Below are 22,697 nucleotides of genomic sequence, written 5' to 3'. Positions count from 1 at the left end.
GCTCTGTTGTATCTGAAAACATGTATTTAAGCTCCTAATTGCTGAATTGGATTAGTGTTTTCATCTTAGTTTCCTACCTTTTTGGCCCGGGTATTCATGTGTGAAGGAGCATAATGACTTATGAACAAACATATTTGCTTGTGAATAAGCTTATTTGTGGCAGGAGTATTTGCTCATTCTAGGTTTACACACTATTACTTTCTGAGAATGTGATGAGAAAAATTGAATCGATTATCAGGCATCTCTTTCTCTGAATCACAAAAGACTAGCTATCATTAAACACAAGGGTCAACTGTTCTTTTTAAATAGCAATGCATATTTATTTTAATATGCTTTGACAAAGAATGTATTTAGGTTTTATCCAAGGTTTTGATTTAGCTTTTAAGTAGGGCTTCTCATCAAATGTAGTTTGATGCAAGTTGCAAAATGCAATCTTAGTTTAATAAACAATAAAGGTATTGTTCCACAGCTAGTAAGAGTTTGACTGGAAACTTCCAGTTGTGCCTCAGGATTGTTTCCAAAGCTTGCTGAGACAGTAGAAGGCCTGAGGTACGTCTGCATGGCACCTTGGAGGCAGACACAGTCTCACCCAGCCCACTCTTCTACCAAGTGAACTAATTCTGCAAGTACTCAAGGAGGGATGGAACGAAAACCACGTGAGCTCAAACTCATACATTCTGATGTAAACAGGATTTATTGGTCATTTATGAAGCTCAGGACTGGAGATCATTGCTTTATTTATGATTTGGGAGTGCTTATTCTTAACGCTATTAATTTAATAATTGTAACCGTGCAAACCAAAATGTCTTGACTGTACAGTTAAAGTGCAAACTGACCAGAGATTTTTCTATCATGGCTCATACATTTCTATGGCGTGCAGTCAGTTAAAGAGGTCACGTTTTACAGAACTGGACCTTGCTTTTAGGGCTCTCATCAGAGTGGAAAGTAAATGCTTCACCAGTGGTTGGAAGGAACGCCAGATGGTGCTGCTGGCTCTTTAGCTACTTAACCACACAGAAAGCTGCAATGTTTCTTTTTTTTTTTTTTTTTTTTTCCCCAGTATATTTACATCATCAGAAAGATAAACTTTCTACCTTCACATTTGCTCTCCAATTTGCTGCTCTTTCATCTATAGAACTACCTTTTCATGACTACTTATTGTATGGGTACACTTTGGAGTACCTCAGAAAAAAATGTGATAGATGATGACAGGAACACTTACCTTTTTTGCTTGACCTGTACTGAATTCTACTTGTATATTTTTGTGATGTTCATTAAAGGGTGATGAGAGGTTGTCATTGTATTCCATAGCCCACAGTAGAAGCACTTGGAGATGTTTGTGGTTATTATTAATTACTGGTATATACTTATATAGCTATCCTACTGCTCCCTGTGTGCTTGAAGGGGTGTGTGTGTATGTGCGCGCATTTATATCTGTGAAGACAGTCCCTGTACTATTTCTTAGTAGTGTTTCACAGATCAGCATTAAGGGAGGCTTTACAGAGCTGGTCTGTATCAGTCCTGTGTCATGAGCAATGCAGTAATCATACTCAGTTATCTGTTTTCAGATGCCAGGTTGCACTTTTCTCTAAATGCCAGACCGCAGGACACATTTAACACAGAAACCCCCACCCACAGTTTTATTTCTAACAAAATGCTTTGTTATCTTTTGTCCATAAAAGGATTGTTAAATAAAAAAAATATTTTAGTAGAGTTAGTTTATGAGCTAGTTTTACAGTGGAACAAGTCTGCTGCAGAGGTGCTTACATGCCAGCACTCCTGTGCAAGTGTGGTCTATGTATCCCATGGAAGTTCTTGAAGTTCTTGTATTCACTGTTCATAGAGACAAGCAGATGACAGAGAAAATGGCCTCAAATTAAGTTGGGGAGGGGAATAAACAGAAGGCCTATTTCCTTATCAATTCTCCTGCCACCATAGATTTTAAATGTTGTAGTTGGAGGCATAGAGCCGTATAAAATTCCTGAACAGACTTCTTCCCTCAGTCAAAGCCTTAGTAGCAAGATAACTTTGCTAAATATCTGCCATTTAAATAGAAAGCAGCACCGGTGAAGTGAAAGAGAAAAGAGCAATGGTAAATGAAAACTTATGGGGAAGTTATCATCTTTGCAGATTAAATTTTACAAACATTATGTGGCTACTGAGAACAAGTCAGTACAGTACATTTCAGACAATGTTCTTTGGCTAACAAGATGGACAAAGTTCCTTTACATAAAAATGTTCCTCTGGTATTTGTCACCATAAGGAAAACAAATTATCTCTGTTGGTCATATTGTGCACATTTTTACTACAAAGTACAACCCTCACATGACCTTGAGATACTCTAAGACAAAGATTTGCTGTCTCTTGCACAGTTCAGTTTGCTTTGCAAGGGTAGAAGCTAATAAGACTTTTGCTGCCCCTGTTTAACTATTTTGAATCTCAAGGACAATATCTGCCTGGGATGGTTCAAGAAGCAAGAATGATTAATGTGTGGAAAAATAAAAATTATTCTCCACTGCAGTCTATTATGTAGGAAAGATAAATGGTAAGCAAGGATCCAATATTACCCTGTTTATATGTGTTGCCTATATTATTATATAGGCATTATTAAATATAACTTTCTCTTTTTTATTCTACAAATACAGAAAAAATACAGAGCTACGAGTACTGATGTATTTACATACAAGCTGTCAGCTAGCCCTCAGTGCTAATTGAGTTAGATTTCTCTTTCTCAGCCTGGAAAATTGCAATCTCGGGACAGTTAAAAAGCAACATGGAAAGAAACCTGGCATGTGCTCAAGGTAGGAGAAAAAAGGTTCACTGCTGCAGGAAGGGCTGGGAAACATTGCAACAGATACAGAAAGCAGGGAGAGGTTAAGACACGAGTAAATATAGATCAGCTATATAATTAGAGTGTCAACAAACACTATGGCATCACTCAGTCAGAAATACACTTTAAAATCTATTTTGCTCCCTTGATTAGAAAAGTGCTCTCGTTGATTTGTGGTTGGGGTTTTACTTTTTTGGGGGAAGGGAGGGTTTTGTTAGACAAGCAGTGATTCATTCATCAGCTGTTCACTCACAGGATCAAACCCTTTAAATGGGCTTGTCCTGGTGGTTCCAATGAAGCAGGTCTTTAAACTGTGCATCGGTCTTCTGCTACCTCTGTGTGATGCCTAGAGATTAATGGAAAGGAGTCATGTAAGTAGAACTGTGCTATAAAAAGACAATAAAGGGAGACTGCTTTCCTTCTCAGTGATTTTCCTTTTCAGGATACTGTCAGTTTGTTCTTGTCTTCATTCCACTCATATTAAGATATGGAATAGGATGACCTCTCTATCACTTTCTGATTTCCTGGTAGTGAAAGCTAAAAGCAGAACTTGTTTAGACAACTGTGCATAGAAAGCGTTCTGTTGTGAAAGACATACAATTCTGCCAATGGCCTAAAATGCCATACTTGTTTTACTGGAGTCTTTCCCACTGTATAACTGAGGAGACATCTTGGTGGCATTCTAATGTGTTTCTTTTTCTCAGAGAGTTGCGCGTTATCTCTGTTGGTGTTTGGTTTCAGTTAATATATATGTATCTTGCATGGAACAGGACTGCGATTTTTAATCTTTCATGGAATAATAGGATAATTTAGATCAGAAGGTACTTCTGGATTTGACCTAGTCCAACACCCTTCTCAAAGTGAGTTTAATTACATCAGATTGCTCAAGCCATTTCCCACGTCGAAAATGTTTCCCACCCTGCAGCTTCGTGAAGAGCATGGCTCCGTCTTCTGTGTGTCATCTGATCAAGTATGTGTAGGCAGCAATACAGTCTCTTCTGAGCCTTGTCTTCTTAAGGGTGACAGACCCTGATGGCTCAGCCTGTCCTGGTATATATGTCCTGTGCTCCAGCCTCCTGACTATCCCCTGGCAACCCTGTTCTGTACTTGCTCCAGTACGTACATGTCTTTTTTTTTCCTGGAGAGCCCAAGACTAGACACAGTACTTAGATGCAGTCTCACAAGTGCAGAGTGGAGGGGAAGAATCACCTCCCTGGGTCAGCTGGCCTATACCATTAGGAATGAAGAGCTGCTAACACCAGGCCTGTTTGTCTGCAGAGCTGCCTCTTGGACATTTGGCCACCACGTAGTGCTGGTTCATGGAGTTATTCCATCCAAGATTTAGGCCTTTGTATTTGATCTTTCTGAACTTCATGAGTCTCTGATCAGCCTGTCTAGGTTGCTCTGAACAACAGCCCTGTTCTCCAGCATATAAAATATTCCCCCCAGTTTTGGGCCATTCACTTACTTGCTGAGAGTGTACTCTATTCTGTCACTAATGAAAACATTAAACAGTATTGGTCCCAAAAAACAATCCCTGAGGGATGCTACTAATTACTGTCCTGCACCTGAACTTCGTACTACTGATCCCAAGAGTGCGGACAATTTTCCATTCAGCTTTATTGTCCGCTACTCCAGCTGGTATTTCACCAGTCTGGTGACAAGGAGGCTACAGGAGACTTGGTCAAAGACCTTGCTAAAGCCAGGGTACACAACATCCACTGCCCCTTGTCCACAGTGCAATTCACCTTGTCATAGAATGCAATCAGGTTGGTTAGGTGTGGTTTGCCCTTGGTAAATCCAGATCAGTTGTTCCTTCCCCTCCTTCATGTGTTTAAAAATGGATTCCAGTGGGATTTGCTCAATAACTTTATCGGGTCATTGAGACTAGGCTGACCAGCCTGTAGTTATCTGGATACTTTTTCTTGCACTTCTTGAAGATGAACACGGCATTTACCTTTTCCCAGTCTTCAGAAGCTTCCTCTGATTGCCATGGCCTTTCAAATACAACCAACATTAGCCTCACAATGGCATTAGCCACCTCTTTCATCACCTTCAGATACAGAAACCCATAGCACCAAATGGGGTGTATGTCTAATTAAGTGATTCTTAAATGCTCCCTAACTCACTCTCCCTCTACTGTAAGTACAGCTTCACTCCCACATACTGTTTGAGGAGATTCAGTGATCTGGAGATCTGAGTGTAAACTTTACCAGTTAAAACAGAGGGGGAAAAAAAATTGACTACCTCAACCTTTTTTCAAATTCCTTTTCATTAGTTCCCCTGCCTCACTGAGCAGTGCATCTAAACTCCTCCTAGACTTTCACATGCTGCTTAATTACTTAAAGAAACCTTTTTTGTTGCCCTTCATCTGCCTTGGTAATTTCATCTCCATCTGAGCTTTTGCTTTTCTAATGTTATCCCTACAAATACAGTGTGTTTGTCTTCCTCCCAAGTAGCCTGTCCCTTTTTTCACCTTCTGCGTCATTCATTTTTGTGTTGAGCTCAGTTGGGATCTATGTCCTTCTGCCAAACTTTCTCAACTTCTCATATGTTACAGAAGACCATTCTTGCATTCTGAGGAGATTGTCCTTAAAGACCAGCCAGCTGTCCTGAGCCCCTTTACCCTCCAGGACAGTTTCCCATGAGATCATTTCTCTGAGGGCCTTAAACTCTATCCTCCTCATCACCTCAGCCAACGCTGTCATAAACCTTCACATTTTCAACCAGTTCTTCCTTGTTTGTAGCAACAGGTCCAACAGAGTATATCCACTAGCCAGTTTACAGATCACCTGCAAAAAGAAATGGTCTTATAATGCTCTAGAAATCTCCTGGGTTGCTTGCTTCCAATCATATTACCCATCCAGCAGTTTCCACTATGGTTAGTCACTTACAAGTGCCAAGCCATGTGCTTGTGGGGCTTTCTTCAGCTGCTTAAAGAAGGCCTGATCTGCCTCATCTGTAGCAGACACCTACTATAATATCACCATTACTGGTCTGTCCTCTGATCCTGCCCCCAAGACAACATTCCATGTATTCATGACACTCCTTTACACAGCAAGCAAGATGTCCTTCACACATTCCCAGACGTCGTTCCTGAAGAGTCTGCATCCCTCCATTGCAGCACACCAATCATGAGTGCTATCCTACCAAGTAACCACAATCTCAGTGAGGTTGTAGCTCTGCAATTATGCACAGACTTCTAATTGTGTATTCTCTAGAGCTACATGCAGTAGAATACAAATATATGAAATGGTCCTAAGCCATGCAGCTCTTAGAGGAGAAAGGTCAGAAGCATGTCCTATCTGCTTTGTGCCTTGTACTCTTACTTCTCTGTTATGGTAACCCTCCTCAAGCACACCTACTTTGAAGTCCCCTTCACTAAGTTAGCAAGCTTGTTTGCAAAGATGTACTTTCCACACTTTGCCAGGTATACTTCATCCCTGCTTAATAGCTCTCATTCCTTGAGGAGAGTCCTGTAGTCGTAGAAGACATTCTATACATTTTTATTTTTTTTTCTGACACAGTTTTTGTCTTGCTTTTGCCTGGCAACTGCCCAAATTCTTACTCAATGTGTAGTGGTGTTGTATCATACTCTCTGACCCACGGCTTCTTTCTGGTCCTAAAGACTTGAATAAAACTCATGGAGAGCAGTACAAAAGCAGTTATAAGCAGGAAGTGATTTGTTGTTATTCTGTGGAGACTTTGTGGTTAAAAGTATGCTGAAAGTCTCTTAAAAGAGAGGGAAAAGTAACTGTCAAGAGAGGACTTAGTAGATATAGTTACTGGTGAATGGAAGCTTATTTAGAGTCAGCAGAGTCTGTGAGGTTGAATTTAAAATACCTGCTCATTGATTTATGTGCTACCAGCAGTATTTATCACTGTGCCTGTACAGTACTTTTCACAGCATGAAGGTATTTATGTTTATTAATTCTCATTCTTTATATAGTATAGAACTAGTCTATAATTTGGGGGGTTATTTAAAAAAAAAAAAAACATATTTAGAATGGTATCTAAAATATGCCCTTTTTAATATACCACACATAGTGTTTACAGCTTTTTCATAGTTAGGTCACAGCTTTGTTACCAGCTCCCAAATATAGCACATTCATTCTTTTAATTGCTTTGCCAACTTTACGTTTTTTGCCTATCTTATTTTTGTCATGGAGCAGATCTCAAGAGAGATGTGACAGAGTATAAATTAATTCTGCTGCTGTGCTGTTTGATGCAATTTTTAAAAGGTCTCCTTGCAAAGCCCTACTAAAACAAATTTGATATTGATTTTTTCATAAAACTCTGGTTTTGTCTCAGTACCTAGTCTCCCATACACATATATCAGTATAGTCTAACAATAAGTCCTTGGCGTCAGTTGCAGATTATTTCAGCAGGTATGGTTTTGTCCCATTCTGTATTGTACAGGCAGCAGAAGACTCGAGACTAGAGGGGGTCACACAATTTGTGATTTGACTGAAATGCTCTGAACAAACCTGGTGACTTCTTGGGGCCACCAGAGCAGGCAGTAGAGCTACTGTCAGCCTAGAGGAGGTCTCATGACCTTCCTGTGGTTACTTGCGTGTGACACCACATAACTGCTTCCCTGATCATGAGCCCAGGAATATGGATGGGCATTCTGGCCCCTGTGGGTTCTGCAAAAGGACGAGCAGATGGTATGTATCTGTGGCTCCCAAGCAACAGACTTCTTGGCTACATGAGCTACCTGGAGGTCTAGGCAGTGGGCTGTCTCCTGGGCCTAGTTTCTGGAAATGGATTCACAAGTCTTTCCTGCAGGTGGGAAGGCAGGGAGCCACCTCAGCTGTTTCTGAAATCTCTGTCCTGCACTTTCCAACATTTCAGTTCAGAACTGAAGAACAGGGAAAAAAGTTTACACAGAAGATTCATTCTGTTTTGTGCACAGCTTACAACAGTTAGCTTCAATAGCACTGAGTGAGAAACATGTCGTATGTCAAAACATGAGCCAAAATACCAAGACCTGATTAGAAAACATTATATAACTAAAGTGATGTCCGTTTTCACTGAAAATGTGGATTGGCTGTTGTTGGCAGCTCTGACAGTCTGCCTAACTGTGAAAGGAAGCAAGGCAAAAAACAGCAGATTTGAAGAAAAATAGTTGTCCATAACCCCGGGAAAAAGTTTGTAGGCAGAGTTCTACTTCTTTAGGGAATTCAGTGAGAGAGCATACTCACAGGTCTGTCTCAGAGACATAGTAACTCAATCTTTGTAAACACAGTAAAGTACTGATTTCATGTTAACCAATTCACTTTGGGGTAAAAATTACTTATTGTAGCCCCCATTACCAATAACTCATCGGTCAAATAAATTCTAAAGTATTGTTTCCAGGTGCAACAAAGGTCTGAGGTACAACAGGGTAGACAATTCTCTGATGGAGTTGTGCAAAAAGATGTAGATCTCTGTTTCAACCTTATAGAACTAAAAGCTTACTTTTATTACAGATGTGTTTCCATGTTCATTGTAGGCCGCATCTATAGTGTTGAATAAATACGAGCCAAGGAGCAGCTCCTGGCCCCAGGAATAAGTGACATTGACTGACAACTGTCCACACTGCTTAGTACTAGCCCCTTTAAAGCAGATTTGTTTTGAAGAGAGCTGTTTAAAGTAGTCCAAAAATGAGCCAGAGTTCTAATTTAAAAGCAGAGTGGACCGTTGGGTTTGAGGTCATCAACATTCTCCCTGGTTCTCCGCATTTAGCAATGAAGATAAGCCCACCAGAAGCATGTTTATTGAAACAATAAACATGCAAACACAGTTTCAGAGACAGCTCAGGATAGGTATAAAACTGATCACTGTAGGAGGCAATGAAACCAGGGGTTCCTTATTGTGCACAGGAAAGAGCAGCATATTTATCTTTCTTGAGTCCACTTTTGTTCAGTGGTTTTGGTAGTGACCCAGATAACGAAATAGTGTGTCTATTAAATATGCAGGAGATACAAGACTGGGGTGGATTGCAAGTACATTGGAGACAAAACTAGAATTCAGAATGATCTTGATAAATGGGGAAATTGGTCTGGGAAGAAAAATAGATAAAATTTAGTGGAGGTAAAAGTACATGAAAATGGGTACTATGAAGAACCAATTACAGAGGTAGTAGGCAGAGAGCAAGTGGCTACATTCTTCACAGGAGGATTTTGAGGTTATTTTGTATATTTTTATTTTGTATATTTTGTATATTTTGTATACAGGTGGTGTTTTTGTCTATCCCTGCAGTGGCAGGAAGGGGTACAGAGAGGACACAGAAAGCCCGCCTGATTAACACGTGGCTCAGAGGCTGGTGCCAACACAGAAATTTTGTTTTTTTTGACCATGGGGCGCTTTACTCGGCACCCGGCCTGATGGCCGCAGACGGGTCCCTATCTCTAAGGGGAAAACAGATCCTAGCCCAGGAGCTGGCAAGGCTCATTGAGAGGGCTTTAAACTAGGTAAGAAGGGGGACGGGGCTGAAATAAGGCTTGTTGGAGCTGTGCCAGGGGGAACAATGGCAAGGCCGGGGGAGAAGGCAATGGCCCAGCTGAAGTGCATCTACACTAATGCATGCAGCATGGGTAACAAACAAGAGGAGCTGGAAGCCATCGTGCAGCAGGCAGGCTATGACTTGGTTGCCATCACGGAAACGTGGTGGGACCACTCTCATGACTGGAGTGCTGCAATGTCTGGCTATAGGGTCTTCAGAAAGGACAGGCAGCACAGAAGGGGTGGTGGTGTGACTCTCTATATTAGAGAGTGTTTTGATGTTGTGGAACTTGAGGCTGAGAATGATAAGGTTGAGTCCCTATGGGTTAGGATCAGAGGGAAGGCCAACAAGGCAAGCATCCTGGTGGGGGTCTGTTACAGACCGCCAAACCAGGATGAGGAGACAGATGAGGAGTTCTACAGGCAGCTGGCAGAAGTTGTGAAATCGTCAACGCTTGTTCTCATGGGGAACTTCAACTTCCCAGACATATCCTGGAAGCACAACACAGCCCAGAGAAAGCAGTCTAGGAGGTTTCTGGAGAGCATGGAAGATAGCTTCCTGATGCAGCTGGTTAGAGAGCCTACCAGGGGAGGTGCACCGCTGGACCTTCTGTTCACAAACAGTGATGGACTGGTGGGAGATGTGGTGGTCGGGAGCTGTCTTGGGCAGAGTGACCACAAAATGGTAGAGTTCTCTATTCTTGGCGAAGTCAGGAAGGGGACCAGTAAAACTGCTGTCTTGGACTTCCGGAGGGCTGACTTTGAGCTGTTCAGGACACTGGTTGGCAGAGTCCCTTGGGAGGTGGTTCTGAAGGGCAGAGGAGTCCAGGAAGGCTTGGCACTCTTCAAGAAGGAAATCTTAATGGCTCAGGAGCAGTCTGTCCTCACGTGCCCAAAGACGAACCGGCGTGGAAGAAGACCGGCCTGGCTGAGCAGAGAGTTGTGGCTCGAGCTTAGGAGAAAAAAGAGGGTTTATAATCTTTGGAAAAGAGGGCGGGCTACTCAAGAGGACTATAAGGATGTTGCGAGGCTGTGCAGGGACAAAATTAGAAAGGCCAAAGCTCATCTGGAGCTCAATCTGGCTACTGCCATTAAAGATAACAAAAAATGTTTTTACAAACACATCAACACCAAAAAGGAGGACTAAGGAGAATCTCCATCCTTTGCTGGATGCGGGGGGAAACAGTTACAAAAGATGAGGAAAAGGCTGAGGTGCTTAATGCCTTCTTTGCCTCAGTCTTTAGCGGCAAAACCAGTTTTTCTCCGGATACCCAGTACTCTGAGCTGGTGGAAGGGGATGGGGAGCAGGATGTGGCCCTCACTATCCATGAGGAAATGGTTGGTGACCTGCTACAACACTTGGATGTATGCAAGTTGATGGGGCCGGATGGGATCCACCCGAGAGTACTGAGCGAACTGGCGGAGGAGCTGGCCAAGCTGCTCTCCATCATTTATCAGCAGTCCTGGCTATCAGGGGAGGTCCCAGTCAACTGGCGGCTAGCAAACGTGATGCCCATCTACAAGAAGGTTCGGAGGGTAGACCCGGGGAACTAATGGCTTGTTAGTTTGACCTCAGTGCCAGGGAAGCTCATGGAGCAGATTATCTTGAGTGTCATCACATGGCACTTACAGGGTAACCAGGCGATCAGGCCCAGTCAGCATGGGTTTATGAAAGGCAGGTCCTGCTTGACAAATCTGACCTCCTTCTATGACCAAGTGACACGCTTAGTGGATGAGGGGAAGGCTGTGGATGTGGTCTACCTTGATGTCAGTAAGGCTTTTGACACCATTTCCCACAGCATTCTCCTCAAGAAACTGGCTGCTCGTGGCTTGGATTGGCATATGCTTTGTTGGGTTAAAAACTGGCTGGATAGCCGGGCCCAAAGAGTTGTGGTGAATGGGGTCAATTCCAGTTGGAGGCCGGTTACTAGTGGCGTCCCCCAGGGCTCAGTACTGGGGTCAGTTCTCTTTAATATCTTTATCGATGATCTGGATGAGGGGATCGAGTGCACCCTCAGTAAGTTTGCAGACGACACCAAGTTAGGTGCATGTGTCGATCTGCTCGAGGGTAGGAAGGCTCTGCAGGAGGATCTGGATAGGCTGGACCGATGGGCTGAGGCCAACTGCATGAAGTTCAACAAGGCCAAGTGCCGGGTCCTGCACCTGGGGCGCAACAACCCCAAGCAGAGCTACAGGCTGGGAGATGAGTGGTTAGAAAGCTGCCTGGCAGAGAAGGACCTGGGAGTATTGGTTGATAGTCGGCTGAATATGAGCCAGCAGTGTGGCCAGGTGGCCAAGAAGGCCAACAGCATCCTGGCCTGCATAAGAAGCAGTGTGGCCAGCAGGTCTAGGGAAGTGATTGTGCCCCTGTACTCGGCTCTGGTGAGGCCGCACCTCGAGTACTGTGTTCAGTTTTGGGCCCCTCACTACAAGAATATACAGCACTATATACACACTACAGCACAATATACAGCACTACAGCATATATTATTAGCAAAGATGTGATTTCTTGGAAAAGTTGAAAGCACTGGGGTTATTAAGTCACACAGATAAGGGTACTGATGAGGAAAGGAATGATAAATCTTCATGCAGATTAAAGACTGGTGGAAATATGAAGGTTAGAATCTATTCTGTGTGTTCCTTGTAAACTGGAAAAATAAGATATGAGCTTAAACTGCAGCAGGAAACTCAAGGTAGACTTTAGGAATGCTTTCTAATAATAAGATTACTTAAGCAGTGGAATAGCTCATGCAGCTTAGGGAGTTGCAGAATCTCCACTTACTGTAAGTCTTCAAAATCATGTTGGACAAACATTCTTCTGAAATTGTGCAGCTATAGTTGAACCTGGCTTAGAGAAGGAGGATAGACTTGGGTGAACTCTTAAGGTCCTTCCTGCCATGATTCTATAGTCATATTTTATACTCAAATTCTTAGTGAAAGCACACATGCTACTCTCTATGTAGTACGAATATATATTTTTAATTTTCACGATCGGGCAGCCAGCATAAAGGTAAATAACTCATATGTTCTCATACTTCACAGAACACACTGCAAATCTGCCTTTCCTGCTTTTCACTCTTGTTGCAAAAGTCTCCATATGGCTTTCTCAGTTCACCTCCGTGTTTCCTCACAACTTGCAGAGAACAAGAACATATAGATCTTCAGTGTGCCTACCTTAGATCAGAAATTGTGTATATGCAGTTGTAGGCAAGGTACAGACAGGCTTTGACTCATGTAATCTTCCAGTACAGAGTAAATGATACTTGTTACCTTAATTCCCTGCTTGGGAAATTCCGTGCTTGCTTGAGTACTGTTAAAAACATAATTTTTGAATTCACCCTTTTGATTTTTTTCCAGTTTGTGTTAGAAAATACAATAATCAAGCAAACAAGTAAAAAACAGTCTAAGGGTTCTGAGTTTATGCACATCTTCTATTTATTTGCCAGGAGATGGCATACTATTTCAAAGCATACAAAGCAATGCATACCAGTTCAGCTGAAGTTGCATCAGAAGAAAACAATACTACCTGCAGTGGCTGTTCCTCAGGATCTCTTGCTGTTGCCTTGTTTGAGAAGTAGATTGACTGCACTCTCGTAAAGGGCTTTGATTTCATGTTACTATGCGCAGCCCTCGCTGACTTTTTTAGTGTTTTGTCCCTGTCTGTGCTTCTTAGACAGAGAGATGAAGATGGGAGAAAAATTAGCCCATCATCTATAAACTAAATTTAAAAAATAAAAATAGGCAGTTGAAAAAAAAATCCCTTGAGCAAACATGTTACTGCTTTTGGGATAACATAACAGTAAATGTTTCATACTGGCACATGGAAAGACCAGTATGTGACAAGGTGACATTCCTTTAATTCCTTTTCTTATTTCAGTTGTTTAATCTTCTCTTTGCTGACAAAGCTCCTTTTCTTCTTCTTGTGTAATGAAAGTCTCTAGCATGTTAGTCTAATTGAAATGACAAGTAAAAGTTACAAGTAAAATTGATTCTTTGTCACTGGAGCATCCCCAAGTGTTTAACAGAGAATGTTAGCTGAGGAAACAGAAGGTGTATGTTAACCAGTTAGAAACCAAAATCTTTTGCTATAGCAGTTTCTTTTAAGAAAATAAGAATCACAAATCTAGTGAAGATATATTTTCCAGAATTGTTTTTTTAAATTAATTTAATGAATAATTGAATTTATATTTGAAAGGACTACAATTGCAAATGTATTAATGAAGCCGATTCTCTGTAGGAGGAGGAAAGGAATTAAAGACAAGGCATTTAAAAAGACAATAGAGAAACTAATTCTGTGATTCTTCTGCCTTTGGAGCCCCAGGGAGAGAGAGCTTCTCTGCTTTGAGACTGTTTTGCCTTCTCTCACAGCTGACCACACTGCAAATGGGAATTTTGGATGGTTGGTTTTTTTTCAGTTTTCTCTCTTACGTCAGCCCTGAGAGCAGGAGAGCTTAGTGACAGTGTTGTAGCTCCAAGGCTGAGGTTTTCCTTTTCTACTTAGATTCTCTCTTTGTCCCAAACATAAAATCTCCACTCCCCAAGTTGTGTTTAGCAATTTTATACAAGGTTCTTGTCTGTCTGACTGGCTTAGCTTCTGCCATGGCAGAGGGGAGCTGAACAGTAAGGCATTTCAAGCGGGAGATCTGCAGAATTAGGACTAGCTTCCAAAGGCAGCCATATGTCCCTTTCAAAAGTCATAGGAGTCTAGGAAAACACAGTGTAACTTTAACTGGAATGATGCTTGCTGGAATTAAATTTTAGCAATACAGAGTTCTGTAATGGTTTTCTGTTCTTAAATACTATATTCACGTTCCATCTCATTAGGTGTTTTGGAAGTAGCTTGTGCTAGATGGCTGCATTAATGAGTGGAACCTAAGTACCAGAGACAGCCTAGCCTGTTTGACTTTCAAATTAACCCTAGGAAATGCTGCTTCATGAATATTAAAATTCAGCTTCCTGTGCATTGATCAATACATTAATTTTTATGTATGACCTCACAAAGATCCAGCCTGTCAAGCCACAGGCATTTGTCCAATATTCTCATGTAAATGTCAAGACAGATGGCTCTCAAAACCTGCTGTAATATTTCACATAATAATAGAAGTGTCTCCCTGCACTGACCTCTTCATATCAGAAGTGGAAACCCAGGCAAAAGCTTGCTAAATGGGACAAACTGACTTGGCATTTTGACAGTAGCAATGAGATTGTCTAGAAAGTATAGTGAGGTTCCTATTGTGCTTGTGCTGAGTGTAGATAACTGTGAGCTGGAGCAAACCAGTCTCCCCAGAAAAGTTTATAGAGGAAACAGTTTGTGGACTGTTATCAAATTATGCTGTGGACAGTTATCAAATAGAAACACACATTTGTATAAAAGCCAGGGAGGTAAGTATTTTAGTAAATAAGCACATTAACCTGATGGAGTGTTTTCCATCTTACTCAAATTAAGATGTTGTTGTGGTTTAACCCGGCTGGCAGCTAAACACCACACAGCCGTTCGCTCACCCTCCCCCCTCCCTCTCTGGGATGGGGGAGAGAAACGGGAAAGTGAAGCCTGTGAGTTGAGATAAAGACAGTTTATTAAGACAGGAAAATAATAATAACAATAATAATAATAATAGTGATAATGGTAATAGTATTAACAATAATAATGTGTAAGAAAACAAGTGATGCACAATGCAATTGCTCACCACCCGCTGACCGATGCCCAGCCTATTCCCGAGCAGCCGGCCCCCCACCCCGGCCAGCCACCCCTATATATTGTTTAGCATGACGTCAGATGGTATGGAATACCCCTTTGGCCAGTTTGGGTCAGCTGTCCTGGGTCTGTCCCCTCCCAGCTCCTGCTGCACCCCCAGCCTGCTCGCTGGCAGGACAGAGCAAGAAGCCGAAAAGTCCTTGGCCTGGTGTAAACACTGCTCTGCAACAATTAAAACATCAGCATGTTATCAGCGCTCTTCTCATCCTAATCCAAAACATAGCACCCTACCAGCTACTATGAGCTACTTAACTCTGTCCTAACTGGAACCAGGACAGATGTCTTCAGGACAACTATCCTTGAGCTAGTTATGAGCTCGCTCTAGAGTTGAATGTTGAGCAACACTTCTAGAGATGATGGGGAAAAATAGGTATGTCTAAGGCATGATTCATCCCACTGCAGTGTATGTGTCCCAAATAGGCCAGAAGAACCTTGCCTTAGATGCGCATGTTTCTTTGTACTGTCTCTAACAGGAGTCGAGGTTTAGACTGGCATAGACCTACATGTCTTCACTGTAGATTTCAGGAGATGAGATGAATCCCACCCTCCCCTAGCCATAGGAGATGCCAGATCAAGAACAGAGAAACACAGTGACACATTAAGTAGCTGAAACTGGCTGCCAGTTCACACTGAAGAGTTATTTAAAGACACCTCGAAAAAAATCACTTATTTATTTGGAATTCACTTTGAAAAGTCAACTATATATTCCAATGCTTTCAGCTCAAACTACCTTTTGAAATGCTAATCAGCTGAAATTGGCCTTTACCAGCAGCAGATATTTGTATATCAAAGAGTTTCCTTGCTCACCTTCTGTCAGTCTGAATCAAGTTTAGATTACATCGACACATTATTTTTAATGCAGATTCACAGTGAAAGCTTCTTTTCTACGTCATTAACATTCTAATTATTTTTAGCCTGATGTTAGTTAGCTATTGTCATGCTTAATATGGCATAGGAAAGTGAGCCTTTATTATTCCTTCTAATGGTTGGTGACCTATCCGTTTTTACATACAAGAATCACAAAGCTCATGTTAGAAATGAAAATGGCTGCACTGAATACTGTAATACTGCTCAGGCATGATGAGGTTTCCCTTCTCCTCCACCAAGGAGTAGAGCTTCTTTTGGACTATATGCCACGATGCACAAAAATATAAATCTATATTCTCCAGTCTCAACTGGCATTTCCTCCAGTGCTTGCGCTTCTTCACTGCTAATGCAGCCAAATAGTGGAGATGACCTTCACCTAGGAATCTTTGAATGAAAGTAATTTTGGGATAAAACAAAACTAGACTCATGGGAAGTTTGAATAGTCTGTTACAGAACAGAGTATTATTTCTTGATTCACTCCATTACTAAGGGAATAAGCCACCGAACCCAGGGATAAGGTGCACCAGCACAAAGATTCTAGGTGACCTATGGAGTTGTAAACTCCAGTTTTCATAGCAGATGCAGTGCTGAATCCTCTGTTGTTTAGTCTAAACCAAAACTGGTTTGTCAGAACAATTCATGGTACAAATTTTTCAAATACTTTCACTTAAATTGCTTATCCAACCCTGTAAAAATAAACAGACACATAAAAAACCTAAGCTAAATAAAAATAATTTGTAAACAAAATATAGGCCCAAATTCACTGAATATAAATAGATTGCAATGAGTTACTGTGTCCGCTCTGTTTATTGCCATCCACCATCTATGTGGAGCAATTGACAGTCATTCCAATTACCCTGAAGTAACAGGCTTTGTAGCACTCAGCTTAGCAGACCTTTCCAAATGCCATTTATTTTAGTTTGGAAATATTTGTCTCTCCCATAACAGGTAATCAGCGAGTTTGAAGCCTCTCCCGACTCATTTTCCTACAGAATCCCCAACCTGAGTCGGAATCGCCAGTACAGCGTCTGGGTGGTAGCAGTGACTGCTGCAGGAAGAGGCAACAGCAGCGAGATCATCACTGTAGAACCACTAGCAAAAGGTATGATGATGGCACTTTTTAAGCAATTCAGAACTTTACAATGTTAATTACTGTTATAATTGGCATGTGGTTTATTTAGGTCTCATTGCTTACTAAGTATGGGATTTGTCAGTAGCAACTTCAGTTCTCTCCAAAAGTTAGGTGACAACTCTCAGCTAATTACCCAAGCTTTTGCAGTAGTCAGCAGAGAGAGAAAGAATGATGTGCTCCTCTAGGGGGTAATTCAACCCACCCACCATAGAAGGAAATACGTAGGGTTTTTTTTGAGCAATTTTTATCTTCTTTTGTTGGGTACAGAGAGTTTGCAGATGATCTCCCTTTCCGAATGTGCCTCTTTTTTTTTTTTTTTTTTTTTTTGTCACACAAGATAACTTCTTTATAATTCCTCTCTTTACTAATATCTCTTGTGTACTCCACAGGTACTCCACTACCTTCAGTGCTAAGCGGTCTGATTAGTATATCTAAACTCTGAACAATAGTTCTCAATTTGCATTTATTTTGTAATTTGTTTCTTTTTTATATATATTAAGTTTGCTGCTTCTATTTCAAATCTGAATGTGATGTGCCTCAAATCTTGCATATTTTTTCCAGCTGTATTAGTTGTTCTAAAAAAATATATTACTTGGGCCCATGTATTCTTCATTACCTGTTCTGTGAGACATGATGCTCACAACACTATTGGTCCTTAGTTTGGAAATAGAAACGTAACGTTTTATATAAGAAGGTGAGAAGAGTTCCATCAGAGTCAGTCTTTCCATGGAGTATTCAGCCTGATTTTCTATTTTTTCCATTCGAATTGGTAATATGAGAGCATTTGACAATATGAACCATGTAGTGCACAGGTCCCTAGAGTTGCAAAAGTAGATGTATTTGATTGACTTTAGAGTTTTAAAAGCCTGCTATGCTTCAGTCATATTGCTAATGATGTAATAATGTAAAGTGTCTAGTGCTTTACAAAGACAGATACTTCTTTAAAAAGCATTACAGAACTTCAGCAAAATGCCACCAACATGAAAGCATTTTCTGCATGGAAGAGCATATGCTATCACCATAGGGAGGCTTGCTGTTCCTACCTACTCAGCTGGTAGCTAACCAATTTGATGACGGTAAATTAACTATCAGAGCTATTGTCATGGATGCCAGTGATGGTGTTTGGAGGGTACTATTTTAACACAAAAAAATAGTTACCAATACATAGAAGTTAAAAACAGAGTTCCTCAGGCTTGTGATGGGAACTCACGTCCTCTTTGCCACTGTTCTAGGCCAAAGTTTTTACCATATGAGATGGATATTTTTCAACATGACTGTAAGAAAGTTGTATGAACTACTGTGTTTCTACTGTAGAACACCATCGAAGATTTATTGGTGGCAATATTGGGAGGGTCTAGCAAGGTAAAATAGTGTAAATTGGAAGAAACAGGCAAATGCTTGCTTCCTATTGCTGGCAGGTTGCTTTTGCCAACTGACAAGTTCCTTTTACTTTCAGCTTCTTTTGATATCAGGCAGTTTCTGCACATTCTTTCAGAAAATCTTTTCTCTTAGTAGCTATACAGTGTTAATAGAGTGACCTGAAAGGCTATGAAAAGTCCGAAGCTTTCCCATTGTAGAATTCCTTGTAGGACAATTGCACACAGCATTTTGAACTTTGGTGACACCAAAGCTGAAATTTTAAAAGGTGGATGAGGAACATTGGAAAAACATCTCAGGGAAGCAGGGCAAAGGTTTCAATGTCTGCTTGTATGAAAAGACAAGGGTACCTTAAGGAAAAGCAAGTATTTACTTCAATATAGACAAGTCAGTATGGACGGGACTTTATTTTGAAGGACAATAGAATGCATCCAGTCAAGGTTAGAACTAATAGCGATACTCCGATATAAAATTTGGATGATGCTAGAGGAAAAACCTCTCTTACAACTATGCACTTTGGACTGAAAAAAGTGATGAATAACCCATATGAAATTCAACAAGGCCAAGTGTCGGGTCCTGCACTTGGGGCACAACAACCCCAAGCAGCGCTACAGGCTGGGAGATGAGTGGTTGCAAAGCTGTCTGGCAGAGAAGGATCTGGGAGTACTGGTTGATAGTCCGCTGAATATGAGCCAGCAGTGTGCCCAGGTGGCCAAGAAGGCCAACAGCATTCTGGCTTGTATCAGAAACAGTGTGGCCAGCAGGTCTAGGGAAGTGATTGTCCCCCTGTACTCGGCTCTGGTGAGGCCGCACCTCGAGTACTGTGTTCAGTTTTGGGCCCCTCGCTACAAGAAGGACATGGAGGTGCTCGAGAGAGTCTAGAGAAGGGTGACAAAGCTGGTGAGGGGTCTGGAGAACAAGTTTTACGAGAAGCGGCTGAGGGAGCTGGGGTTGTTCAGCCTGGAGAAGAGGAGGCTCAGGGGCGACGTTATTGCTCTCTATAGGGACCTTAAAGGAGGCTGTAGCAAGGTGGGGATTGGTCTATTCTCCCACGTGCCTGGTGACAGGACGAGGGGGAATGGGCTAAAGTTGTGCCAGGGGAGGTTTAGATCGGATATTAGGAAAAACTTCTTTACTGAAAGGGTTGTTAGGCATTGGAATGGGCTGCCCAGGGAAGTGGTTGAGTCACCATCCCTGGAGGTCTTTAAGAGACGTTTAGATGTAGAGCTTAGTGATATGGTTTAGTGGAGGACTTGTTAGTGTTAGGTCAGAGGTTGGACTAGGTGATCTTGGAGATCTCTTCCAACCTAGATGATTCTGTGATTCTGTAATCTGTTTGTGGAAGTTGTGATGGGCACTAGGAATACTGATATGTTGTGATTTTATGAACTTTAGATATAGCCAGGTTAGAAATTATTATATCATGGACAAGATTTCCTGTATGAATGCATCACTGGGCCTTTTAGATAGTTGGGAGAAGTGGTGATCAGCGATGAGGACAGTGGACACACACACATAAAGAAGGATGGGCAGAGTTAATAGCCTTGAAGATCTTTCTCCCCCCAGCACATCTGAAACAAGTAACACATCACAGTTTTAGAAGCAGTTATAAACTAATTTTTTCAAAAGAAGTGCAAAGGGATGCAATACGAGGATGGGTAAGTCCGCAGTGCATGAACATTTGACTGACCAGTATTCTGAAGTTGTTTGCTTCCTTCTTTCTCCACTTATTTCACAGTAACTGTCCAAATAATGATACCATCATGACAACTAATGAGAGTTAACTTGGAATTGAATTATGCCAACTTAATTATCACCTCCTTAAGAACCCCTCTGAGAACAATGAGAATGTCTAGATAGGGGGTTGATGTGAAAGGACTAGTCCAATTTAAATGAAAGCTTAATTCAAGTTAACATTTTTTCCTTTAGTGTCTCAGAACAGATTGTTATTCTCTGTAATTAACTGTCAAGAATAAGCAAATACAACCCCAACAAATGAAAAGTAACCACAGAGATCAAAGTTCAGTCTCCATGTAAGCAGGTCATGTCCCCCCAAATTATGCTTCATTGTTGACTTGAAAGTTGTTTTTAGCCTATCAAATATATTTAAAAACAGAAAACCTTGCATGCACTTTGTTCTTATTGTTTTCTGATCATGATTGATTGAGAATGGCATTTCCCAGCAACATGACGATGACAGAACTAGGTGTATAACAATCTGATCCTTTTGGAAGAAATCTCTGACTTTAATGTTAAGTTTCTCCTGTTCTTGTAGACCACCTGAGCATTAATGTTTAACAGATTTTTCTCCCGGTCTATGTTGCTTTGTGTATTTAATGTTTCTAAACTGCATACAGGGCTGACATGATACTATATGCACCTTATCAGTCTGTTTCTTTAACAATTCAGCATACAGGAGTACATACTATATTCTTTGAGAAAGTAAGTGAAAGAGACTCCTAACCCATGGTATTAACCAATTGCTCTTTTGTTTGGATTAAGCTGCAGTGAACTGCCATAATTCTCGTTCCCCTATGCCTTTAAAATCTGATTGTGTTCTCTACAGGAAGGGGAAAAAAATTATTACATCTTGCAAAGAAGTTATGGCCACTTCTTCCATGATAGTTAGAGTAGGTAATAGGATTCATAATTTAAACAATTAAACACAGAGAAAACCTCATTAGCATGAGAAAGCGCATTCTTCAGTGAAGGTACCTCTTTATCTTCAATTAATGACTGGATAATTTGCAATAAATATGAACAGACATGGTCCTAATCCAATGCCATGCCATCCAAGGTCAGGCTGGTGGGTAGTTAGTAGGTATTTGGGTAGCTTTGATAGCAACGAGGCAAGGCCTACAGCTGAATTGCCTATATGCTACATAAAGTTCTCTTGGCTCAAAAGGGAGAGATCTATGAGACTCAAGGTATTTCAACCTCATGAATACATCTTAACATTCCAAACCTATTACTGTCAGATGAATTTCACTAGGCATTTATTTTGTTACTAGTTTTCTATTGTTTGTGCACCTGTTAGCAGTCTCAGAACATTATTAGAAGTTAAGCTATAAAGAAAATTGAAGTTAAGAATTTTCATGTTGTTTTACCACCTCGTTAAAAGCACTCAGTGCATGAAAGAAATAGATAATGCATAAGAAGCTGTGGGTATTTTCACAAAAATAATCCTCTATGCTTTTGTAATGTGCACTTCTGAGTTATGATCTGCAATCCTACCACTGTCCTACGCTGCTGTGAAGTTTGTATTACTTTCGCACATCACAATACAATGAAACACACGGGATATTGAAAATCAGAACTACAACAGAAATGTGCTCTGGAGATCTAGTACCAAACCTATGACTTAATGAAGTATTCACTGTTAAAATAACTACTAAAAATAAATGAATATCAAGAAAAAGTTTGGTAATAATGGTGCCAAGTCATGCTGAAGGCTTCAGCAGGATTCCTGCATTATACATGCTTTGTTCTAATGTAACTGGCAGCAGTTAGAAATAGCTGAATATTTTGAGAAACATCGGAGAGGTGGAGAAGATAGGGACAACAGGATTAATATCTCATTTTAAATGAGATTTCAGATTTCATGTTGCAGAGGGAATGCCTGCATGGAACAGGAATTTGAGTTTTTGACCACTATTGTTCAGAATGCACTAGAGCTACTAGCAGCAGTCCAGATGCTTACAGATGTGTTTTGTAGACAGTCATAGCTGACAGCATCTCCTGCTGCTTTTTAAAGATTGCATGAGTGCCATTAGACATCTCCTGCAACAAAAACCTGCCATCACTGAAGAAAAATGAGCCTTGTAACACTAATTTTAGTGGCATCAACATTTTGTATCACGTATGCAGTCTCTGGGTAGAATGAGTATTTTTCAGTTTCAGTAGCTAATTAGCCCATGGCTTGTGGCAGTATAGGCCTTTGTAAATCTTTTCTAGAAGATATGTCCTTAGGAGTGCCACAGTGGAAAGCAAGTCTGTTTCATTAGACTTAATGACCAACCATTGCCTTAGCATTATTCAAGTGTATCACCTCCTTGAGGCAGCACAAGCAGCAACACCCTCCTCAGAGGCTAACCATCAGAGCAGCCAGGAGGGAGCCAGGTCTGCTCAGCTCCTGTAATGCCAGGAGTGGACGTGCCAGTATTTGGTAGTTGGTAAAGTAGCATCGTACCAATACCTAACCTGGACTTTTTCCGTTATACTAAATCTTTTAAAAAGCTATTTCTTATGTT

General features: G+C 41.1%; 1 protein-coding gene across 3 annotated transcripts in view; it reads left to right on the top strand.

Annotated features, from left to right (window-relative positions):
* Positions 1-22,697, top strand: part of DSCAM (DS cell adhesion molecule) — a 475,409-nt gene that overhangs the window by 394,367 nt on the left and 58,345 nt on the right. For all 3 annotated transcript variants that reach the window (XR_007165989.2, XR_007165990.2, XM_048071347.2), the window contains exon 21: positions 16,887-17,040. Coding sequence is in view for 1 of the 3 variants with exons in the window: in XM_048071347.2 (XP_047927304.1) it covers positions 16,887-17,040 (154 nt within the window). In the remaining 2 variants the exon portion in view is untranslated. The remainder of the gene's footprint in view (positions 1-16,886; positions 17,041-22,697) is intronic.

The sequence above is a fragment of the Anser cygnoides genome, chromosome 1 (assembly GCF_040182565.1).
Source record: "Anser cygnoides isolate HZ-2024a breed goose chromosome 1, Taihu_goose_T2T_genome, whole genome shotgun sequence".
Lineage (NCBI taxonomy): Eukaryota > Metazoa > Chordata > Aves > Anseriformes > Anatidae > Anser > Anser cygnoides.
The sequence above is the reverse complement of the archived record's forward strand: the minus strand, read 5'-3'. Positions and strand labels throughout refer to the sequence as shown.